A 9750-nucleotide genomic window follows, 5' to 3' on the forward strand; every position below is an offset into this window, starting at 1 on the left:
AATGTGGAGGCTGAAAGTGGAGCCCCTTGGAGGGTGACCCACAAAGTGGGGGTCATCCTATTCAAGGAGTCCCATCATGACAGCTGCTACTTTCTTGATCACTCTCGTCTTCTCACTCACTTTGCTTCCGTTGCTCTTAATTCTTCACCAATCACTAGCTTGTTGCCTGTATATATGGGCTTGTCTGCGCATTGATTTATTCATCCAATGTGTGTGAATCCAATTGTGGGTTTTCCTTCCAGAGATCAGTATCAATGTCCGATCACAGAACTACGCTCATGAACGATCAGCTCTCCAAACCCACTTCCATATTTGGTCTTCGCTTGTGGGTGGTTTTGGGTGTTTGTGTCGGAGCTGCCTTTGTGCTTCTTCTCTTCCTAATCTCGCTCTGGCTCACATCAAAACGGAACAACTCTTCCAAAATCAGGCCGTCTCAGAAGCCCACGATCCCAGCTGTGTCCAAAGAGATCCAGGAAATCAGAATTGACCATGGCCACCGAAGCCAGATTCAGGCCGACCCATTTCCCGAATCGGATCAATTGGCCGGAATAGAAGGGCAGGCATTGCTTCTTCCACCGGGAGAGGAAAGTCCAGGTGGGGTTCACAGGATTCACATCGAGCTTGGAAAGGACCATAGAATTTCTTACCCCGAGCGCGTAGTGAGTGGGGAGGCTCGGGCAGTTGAACAGGCCTCCATAGTTGCTCCCGAAGTTTCGCATTTGGGGTGGGGCCATTGGTATACCTTGAGAGAGCTCGAGGCTTCCACGAATGCGTTTGCCGACGACCACGTTATTGGGGAAGGTGGGTATGGGATTGTTTACCATGGTGTCTTGGAGGATAACACACAGGTTGCTGTCAAGAACTTGCTCAATAATAGGTGCTTTCTTGCTACTACTATTCTATTCAGTTATTTTATTTCGATTCTATCTGTTTTCATCAGACAAATTTTTTAGATTTGATTGGCAGCTATCAATTTAGTATTCTATAGAATCAAGCTTGGGATTAATGGACTGATGATTGTGGTCTAAGTTGAATTAATCTGTGTGTCATTTTAAATCTTTTACCATTTATATACCAAAGGACCAGTCAATAGATTATATGGTGTAATCTGTCAGGGGACAAGCTGAGAAGGAGTTTAAGGTTGAAGTAGAAGCAATTGGACGAGTTCGACATAAAAATTTAGTGAGATTGCTTGGTTACTGTGCGGAAGGAGCTCATAGGTACTTTGTTATTGTCTATTGCTTAATCCTGCTTGATTGTATTTGAACTGCAAACAAGAATATCTTATTAATTCCCCATTGAAAATGATTTTGTGTTGTTTAATTTTTTTTTCCTGGCTGGCCTTATACATGATATCTTCAACAGATATGCTGATGATGTCCTATCCTTGTTTCAATCTGTTGTAGGATGCTTGTGTATGAGTATGTAAATAATGGGAATTTGGAGCAGTGGCTTCATGGTGATGTAGGGCCTCGAAGTCCTCTTACTTGGGAGATTCGAATGAATATAATCCTGGGAACTGCAAAAGGGTATAATTCAAATCAAATTGGGCTACCTAAGCCGTTACCCCTTATCTGTTGTGTTGCTCTGTTGATCAGAACTGAACTGAAAATGCAGGTTAACTTATCTTCATGAGGGACTTGAACCCAAAGTTGTTCACCGTGATATAAAATCGAGCAACATTTTACTTGATAAGCAGTGGAATCCCAAGGTTTCAGACTTTGGCCTTGCCAAGCTCCTTGGCTCAGAGCACAGCTATGTAACAACCCGAGTGATGGGAACATTTGGGTATGTATGATCTTTCTCCTTCCCTCTTCCCCTTCCCTTCTCTCCTGTGAAGAAGAGGTGGTGACTATTTGTTTCTGTTTTTGTAGCTATGTAGCTCCTGAATATGCAAGTACAGGCATGTTGAATGAAAGAAGTGATGTGTATAGTTTTGGGATTCTTATCATGGAAATAATTTCTGGGAGGAATCCAGTCGACTATAGCCGCCCTCCAGAAGAGGTATGCCCTAAACTACTTGGATCGTTTCTTGGTGATGATTTAGTTATGTAAAATGCTGAAGATTGTCCTTTTTTATGTTTGGTCTTCCCCATTGCTTTTACTCACAAATCAGGAATTTTCAGGTGAACTTAGTTGACTGGCTTAAGAGGATGGTTACCAGCAGGAATCCAGAGGGAGTTTTGGATCCAAAGATACCTGAGAAGCCGACTTCAAGGGCCTTGAAGCGGGCTCTTCTCGTAGCTCTGCGCTGTGTTGATCCAAACTCACAGAAGCGGCCAAAAATGGGTCATGTTATACATATGCTTGAAGCTGAAGAATCCCCCTTCAGAGATGTATGCATCCATTTCTACTTTAAATTTAAGTCAAATATGGCACTTAGGCACATGTGGACTACTAACAAATTACATTTAACCAACAAATGCTAACAAAATATTAGACAATAAGCTCCAGACAATTTGAGTTAGGAGTATGAAGATATGATTCATTGTTCTTTTTTTCAAAATGGGGAATGGGGTCCTAGTGCATTAACTTTGAACTTCCAATGGGAGAAAAAATTTCATAAAATTTGGAACTATTATTTTCTGAGAAAATTTCCAAAAGGTTATTGTTAGTTACATTACTACAAATCTACAACTAACCACTTTCCCGTTTTCCACTGGATGATGTTCATTTCTCCACAAAGTGAACTTGCTGGCATTACTCTCCTACTTGCTGCTTTGTTAATGAGCTTGGATAGGAAAATGTAGCAAGTTAGTGACTAGGTGCAAAGAACATCTCTCTCCATAATCAAGCCTTAGATGTGATCCACTGCATCCCTTCTGTTGCTAAAGAATACTAGAATTTTCCCCACATTACCCCTCTTTAATGCTATCGTTCTCTGTTTCATTAACTCGTGATGCTATGGTTTTATATTAGGATCGTAGAGCAGGGAGAGATTCAGTACGTGCACATCGTGACAGCCCAAGGAATGGATTGATGGAGAAGCGAGTCACAGAATCAGGGGATAGTAGTGGGTATGAAAGTGGGGCTCATGCCAATAGACAAAGGTGGAGACAAGAAGAAAGCCAAGCAGAAAAGCAGTGAAAATTTGCAGAGCTCGTTTACTAGGTGAATTGGATATCTTATATTGCTTGTCTCTCCATCTAGAAGCTGACTAAAGCAAGTACCATTTTAGTTTTACCGGTATATGTGGCTTTCACGAATGTTGATCTATATTATTTGTCGCTTCTGTATCTTGTAGTTCCACATTTTACATAATTTATCATAAATGATTTAGTTTACATCTCAAATGGTTTCCTCTCCAAGAGAGGTTTTGAGTATGAGGTTTACCTTGTATATTAAACAACTTATATTATTGCAAAACTCCAATATTGTTAAATGGAAGATCATCATATCTCTGTTGTAATCTACTTCTAGATATTGAGGTCTAAAAGGGCCCTTGGATGCTTCTTTTGGGGTCTAAAAGAGTCCTTGGATGCTTCTTTTTTGTTGTCTGAACATGCAAGCCTTTCCAATTACACTTTATTCACAACCAGATTCATGACTTCATGTTTGAAATGAGTGGTAAATCCAAACTGATCAATGGAAAAAAACAAAGCAAGTGGATGAGTAAGCCAACATATAAAACAAAGCTATAAAACAAAGCTAGTTAGCTTTTGGATGTTCTTCATTACAAACAATCTAGAGAACTACTCTATAAAATCATGAAAAGATAGGTAAAATTTTACCCCAATCTGATTGCATCCCACCTGAAACTCACATGTTTGAGTAGCCAAACTTAGAGAACAAACACCGTTTTATAAATAGGCAAAACTTGAAATTTTTTTCACTAATTAGGTGCAGTTGGATCATAAATGGGGGTCCCTCCAGTAACATGGGTCATTTGTCCATTCTCAATGGGAGTAGGGAGTCCCAATTGTTGACTCGAAAAGCTTGACAGCTGGGGATGTCTACTGGTTTGGAATCATCAAACCCTCCATTAATAAGTTAGTTGGGCCTTCCCTCGAGGGAAAGTCCGAAGCAGGTGTTTTTATCATCTGGGTTTTGGCTGTCCTCTTCTGAGGAGGAAAAGAGAAGGAAAGCTCACAACTGCCTTTATTGAAAGGCTTGGATTTTTTATGGATTTCAATTTGGCCTCTACCAAATACAACTAACCTTTTGTTTCAGCTGTTGACTGCATTCTTCCATTCAGGTCAGTTGGAGTTTAAGCAAACAACTCATCAATCAAATATAGCATTAAATCAGTGCTGCGCATATAGGGCATGATGGTGATGCTCACCTACATTTTTGGTAGAAATGGCTATCTGTTACTACTGTAGAAGGGTGAGTAATTTCTCTGATCCCAGTTCTTTTGGGGAAAGCTTCACATCAGTCCCATCATCCCTGAAGGCTAAGGTTTCGGCTGAATTTATCTTTACCTTCAACAAGGATCCATTGGTTCCTAAATTTGTAAAATGAGATGATATCAAAATTATATATATATAAAAAAAAAAAAAAGGAAAAGAAAAGGAAAGGGAAAAGAAAAGGAAGATGGGAAAGTAAAATAAACTTAAATATGAAACAAATAAATTTTCCTTTAATCTGGTATTCTCTTGTTCCATTTACCATGGAAAATTTAAAAGAAAGCAAAAATTATTAAAAAACTTCCTACATTTTTTAATTCTTCAAAAAATTAAATTAAAAGTTGATGAATCAAAAGTTTTCGGTGTAAAACTTTTTTATTTTTTTTCCTTCGTTTTTCTCTGCCATTCTCCTCAAACTTTTTATGATGTCATTAAAGCCTTAATCTTTCTCCATTTCCCGTATATTCAAAATGTGCAAAATATCCTAATGATTCTTCATTGTACTTTTTTCTCTCTCTTTTTTCCCTTGCTTCTACCATAGCTTAATTAAAAGAATTGATATTTCTTTCAAATGATTTTTTTTTTCCTCCATAATCATTGTCTTTTGTTATCCAAAACAGAGGCTATAACGCGGCTCTTCTTTTAAACTCCCGATTCTCTAAGGCGGCTAGACACCCCCCTCTTGAATTTGAGACAAATGATTGAATCCAAGCTCGAGAACAACCATTCATATTTTAGGTCAATAACCATCAAGATGAGACATTAGCTGGGAACCAAACTGCATCAATTATCATTTTTGGGCACATTTATGACAACCCACATGCATTTGAGAAAAGGAAAAGGGAATTGGCTCTAAGCAAAGGCACATGGAGATGAGCAATCGTTTTGATTGAGGTTGTTAGCCTACTTACATGGGGTCCCCTGCCTGCTCTGCCACCACAATAATGCACATGTCAGGACAGTTAGATTGGGTTTATCCTCTTTGCTTCCATTTCTGCAAGCACTTCACCCATCTCTTCTGCTGGTTTAGAGCCAAGCATCTGGGCATTGTGGAGCATGCCGTGTTGCTGATGATTGTGGAGTATTTGGCGAAAAAAAGCATCCTGGGTTTGTCATGGGAATATTTCTGCTATGATTGACATGGATAATAGGCATTCTATTCTTTCATCGCAAGTCATTGGGAAGGTGGGTCTTGGACTTGTGCCTAACTATGAAATACAGCTTACTGACAAAGATAGCTTCTTTATATGCAGATTTAATCCCTTTGTTATCTCTTTCTGCAGGCCGCAAGGCCCATTGTCGTTATTTTCAATTCATCAATGGAGTCCATTGTGCAATGGACACGGCAGCATAGAAATTTTTGTCTGTTTGCAGCACAGACATCAAGTTAAGTGTGCCGAAGGCAGTGGTTAAGTTCTAAATACAGCAGAATGAAAATCAGAGCTTAGATGCCTATGTGCAGCAGGGTGTCACACCCATATATGCAAATGTCTTGAACTTACATATATATATATAGCTCAGCATAAGGTTCTAGATCCTTGATGTTGTTTAAGTGTCACATTGGTGCATGGAAATTTATATGGTCAAAGACAAAATGGTGGCTTTTGGACCAAAATTACTTGAGAGCATAGCAACCAATTGAACTTGGGATGATGATAGCTTAAAAATATTGGCCAAGTTAGATAACTCCCTTATTGGGTATCTCCTTTCATTTGAACACTTTGAAAGTATTGGTTTCTTATGGGAAATGCAAAGTCCCAGCATTCCAATAGTATTTTTTTTTTCATTGAGAAGATTAGAAAAAGAAGCTAAAACTGGCATCTAATGGCCAAGAACAGACTGGAAATAAACCAAATCAAAATCCAATGAAATCAACAACTTTTGGCCGAATGTCAATCTATTTTTTATTATAACATTTCTCATCTTCTAAAATACAAGGCCCCAAAAAAACCAAATCCACATGAACAATCAATTTCACCTGAAGACATTTCCGTGTAGTTCAAAAATTGGAAGGAATGAAAACTAACCAAATTGGGAGCAATTATAACCACAGTAACAGAATTGCAGCCAGCATTGTCCCCAACATCCATCGGGCTTGGAGCAGATTGGCATCCAGATGAGAAGTGCTGGAATCGTTGGAGGTGTTGGGGACATCGGTACTAGGCGAAATCGATGCTGGGGGAGGTGGAGAAAGCACAGGAACATCACATGAACCAAATGTTGCATTTTCCTACACATAAGACATATGTTAGGTTAAAGCCTAACATCTTAATAATCTTTGAACTGCTCCTCATGTATCCTTTCAGATTAATCCACCCTTGTAATTGTAATGTTTAATAGCTAGAAAATGGTTTAGGTGTTACAATTTGTATTTCCTTTATGATAAAAGGTATAGGTGTTATGATTAAGCATTAGGTATTCTGCTGAGGTATGAACACTGCCTTAGTCAACTAACTGCCTCATGGTTTTTAATATTTAACTTGGCCCTGAATCCTTTTTGAAATGGTCAGTCAACAAACTACATCGTTTTTTAATTTGTCATTTGACCTACTCTCCAATCTAAAAATTGTACGCGTTCTTACCCATAGGAAACCAATATAGACTGATTCCAACCCCATTTAATCGATATATTGTTTGTTAATTGTCTATGGTAAAGTAAACATGGTAAAAAGAGTAACAGAGCCAGACCTTGCAGTAGGAAATGCTGGTACATCCACAAGTGAGCTGACCATTTGCTTCATCTACAGCTTCTGGGGCACCGCCGCCATCACTCCTCTGCAGCAACACATCAATGAATTAAGCAAATAATTTTTAGTTCTGTTTCTCGTCCCAAACCATATTATTATGTCTCCAGACTTATTGACTTTGTTGAGAGGCTGTAATTTGTAAAGATGCAGGTAAGTTCATACCTGGTAGAAATCAACAGCAATGAAGTTTGGCCATCGGTTGCCAGCTGCTTCATAGCAGGTCTTCATCATGCTGGTTAATGGAGCTGAATTATCCGCACAGGCTTCTGTTGAGTTGGGGTTATCAGGAAAGTAGTTCTGGATAATCAGTGACCTTGTTTTTGTGTTCATGGGAGATGATTCTGCCCGGTTTGGACATGAACCTGCTATCATCCCATCATCTCCATCTGCATTTTGCATCAAATTAAGTTGGAGGAAAATCTTCAAACACCGACAATTCAAGCCAACACAAGCACTTCCAAGGACTCACATTGGTTTTCCACCACGTAACTCCACTCATAAGCAATCCCCTCTGAAGCCTCCTTGGACTTTTTAGAGGTAAAGACCACTAAGCGCTGATTCTGCTGTGCCATATCATCCACGGTTGGCCAGTCATCACCATTATTGGGCATCCGAGACACTGGAAACCAGTACTTACTCAGCCCAGAAGCATTAAAAACCTTGGTTAAACCCTGAGAGGATGTCACATAATCCTCAATGAAAATGGTGACAATCTCTGATGGGTTTGCCTCCAAAAACGCTTGAATCTCTTTCAGCACATTGATAGCAGGTTGCTGATGGAAAAAAGAAAGTTGGCACACCATAAATCCAAACAGAAAATCACCCACAAACAAAAATGCAAGTCCGCGGAAAATTGAAGAGACTTACAAATGCAGTGAAGTTGTAACAGGTGCCACCAAAGGAATGACATAACCAGATGTCATCGTTGAAGTCATACATATCCAGCATTAGCCCTCGAACCCCATTCTACAGTACCACACATTGAAATAAGTTCTCTACTGTTTTTATTTTATTTTATTTTTGTTTCAACAGGAGAAATTTCAAATATATCAATCCTGAACTTTTAGGCTCTAATGTCAAACAAAAAGCAGTAAGAAATGTTCTTTGAATCAGTCAAAAGTTATATACATAAAGTGCTGATCATACCCTACAAAGGAGGAGGGAGAAAAAAAAGTGCAATGATCAATCGCAGCAAGTTGTGATTTAAAAAACAAAGGGGTTTTTAATTTAAATTTGTTTTACTTTAAGATTTTTTTCTCAGTATTGGGGGGCTTGGTATTTGAGGGTACTTTGGTCAAATCACACGGAACTTTACACGACAACCATGATGAAATCGCCTTTGCCCAACCGGGGCGCATGCGACGTGGCGGAATCAGAGAGTGTTTGGTTAGTGGGAAAAAGGAAATCGAAGGACAAAATAGTAAATCGCTTATTACATGCGAGTGTCCAGAACAGGAAACCGAAATATCGGAATCGAAAACTCACCTGAAGCTGGTTCGTGACGGAATCTTCCTGGTTGGCCGGACCAACAGATGACTCGCCTGTCCTTGCGAAGGAATTGTGGGTTGTCAACCATGCGTACTTGTTGAATGCCAGACCTTTAACCTAATCACAATTCACACAACCAAAAACATCATCCAAGTTCTGCGTCTGATTTTCTCGGCAACCAAACAGGAAACCCATGTAGGAGCAGGGGTACCTTCGACGTGGCATTCACTGGTTGAATCCGAGTGCATCTGGGTCGCGTGTTTCCGTTGGCGGAGCAGGTCTGGCACGTCAGACCGGCGTCACAAGTGGAGCCGCCATTGCAGGTCTCTCCGATCTGTAAAAGAAGCGAGAAAGGGGCAGTGAAAAAAGAACAAAAACAAAGATGACAGAAATTGATATAAAGAAGAAAAAGGCAAAAACCTCGAGACTTGAAGAAAAGCCCACAAAGAGACCAAAAATGATGAACAGACCCAAGATTGGGTAATGAAGATTGCATGTCTTCATCATCCTCTGAATTTGGAGCCTTGAGGACAGAGATGGGTATGTTGGTGGGTGCTGTTAAGGTGTGGCTTTAAACTGAGATGGTTTTGATTTGTCATATTGCATATGCGTATGGAGATTGGAGGTTGGGATTTGACGAAGACTTAGCCTTTTAGGTAGAATTTTGCGTCAGGTAGCGGTTGGATCTTGCCATCATAAGAATTTTCCAAACATGAATGCTCCCATTAAATCTTAAAAAATGATTCCCTTCAAATATATACGTCACATTATACCTGCAATACCAATGAAAATTAGCAGGGTCAACTAGGCTTCTAGAGGGTTAGTAAGGAGGGGGAGAAACTTCCAAACAGCGGCATATTTCCTTATTGGGCCATTCTCAGAAAGCGCCACCCAATCATACATGATCTGATGATCAAGTGTTCAAAATTTTTATTCTCAACTTATACACTTCCGCTTGTAGGTTGGGTAAGATAGGAAAAAAATGTATAGATTTATGTTTTATTTTTTATTATTTCTTTTGTGTGTACAAAGAAAACTTTTGAATCATGAGTCTTCGCCATGTGGGAAAAGTTTAAGGGACAAAAAGGGGCAAGGTTGCTTTAAGAATAAGCTGAACTTGACCTTGAGACTTCGTCTTATACAAGTAATTGAGAGAAGCCAAAAAAGAG

At 39.5% G+C, this 9750-nt stretch overlaps 2 protein-coding genes across 3 annotated transcripts; one reads left to right on the top strand and one right to left on the bottom strand.

Annotated features, from left to right (window-relative positions):
• Positions 1-3284, top strand: LOC100254248 (probable serine/threonine-protein kinase At1g01540). 2 transcript variants are annotated; one of them, XM_059738686.1, is made up of 7 exons: positions 1-877; positions 1116-1220; positions 1407-1529; positions 1618-1788; positions 1875-2004; positions 2127-2336; positions 2928-3284. In XM_059738686.1, exons 1-7 carry the CDS (start codon positions 255-257, stop codon positions 2958-2960), a joined length of 1395 nt encoding a protein of 464 aa, XP_059594669.1. In that variant the 5' UTR covers positions 1-254; the 3' UTR covers positions 2961-3284. The 2 variants fall into 2 exon arrangements, with proteins under 2 accessions (XP_059594669.1, XP_010652807.1); XM_010654505.3 differs by having other exon boundaries at positions 86-877; positions 2920-3284.
• A 2941-nt stretch (positions 3285-6225) lies between these two features.
• Positions 6226-9499, bottom strand: LOC100261036 (PI-PLC X domain-containing protein At5g67130). Its single transcript, XM_002277886.5, has 8 exons — positions 9002-9499; positions 8793-8915; positions 8579-8698; positions 7961-8059; positions 7563-7866; positions 7256-7479; positions 7035-7121; positions 6226-6576 (listed from the first exon to the last, which is right to left on the bottom strand). Exons 1-8 carry the CDS (start codon positions 9086-9088, stop codon positions 6388-6390), a joined length of 1233 nt encoding a protein of 410 aa, XP_002277922.2. The 5' UTR covers positions 9089-9499; the 3' UTR covers positions 6226-6387.
• Positions 9500-9750: the final 251 nt, after the last annotated feature.

This window comes from Vitis vinifera, chromosome 7 (genome assembly GCF_030704535.1).
Source record: "Vitis vinifera cultivar Pinot Noir 40024 chromosome 7, ASM3070453v1".
In the NCBI taxonomy this organism is placed as follows: domain Eukaryota; kingdom Viridiplantae; phylum Streptophyta; class Magnoliopsida; order Vitales; family Vitaceae; genus Vitis; species Vitis vinifera.

Bases quoted from the DNA above. Each gene is read 5' to 3' on its own strand.
- LOC100254248 (XM_010654505.3), top strand. From the start codon at position 255: ATGTCCGATCACAGAACTACGCTCATGAACGATCAGCTCTCCAAACCC. The intron at 878-1,115 runs GTGCTTTCTTGC...GTAATCTGTCAG, and splicing joins AAGAACTTGCTCAATAATAG to GGGACAAGCTGAGAAGGAGT. The intron at 2,337-2,919 runs GTATGCATCCAT...GTTTTATATTAG, and splicing joins AAGAATCCCCCTTCAGAGAT to GATCGTAGAGCAGGGAGAGA.
- LOC100261036 (XM_002277886.5), bottom strand. From the start codon at position 9,088: ATGATGAAGACATGCAATCTTCATTACCCAATCTTGGGTCTGTTCATC. The intron at 8,060-8,578 runs GTGAGTTTTCGA...GTGGTACTGTAG, and splicing joins CCGTCACGAACCAGCTTCAG to AATGGGGTTCGAGGGCTAAT. The intron at 7,867-7,960 runs GTAAGTCTCTTC...TTTTTCCATCAG, and splicing joins GTTACAACTTCACTGCATTT to CAACCTGCTATCAATGTGCT.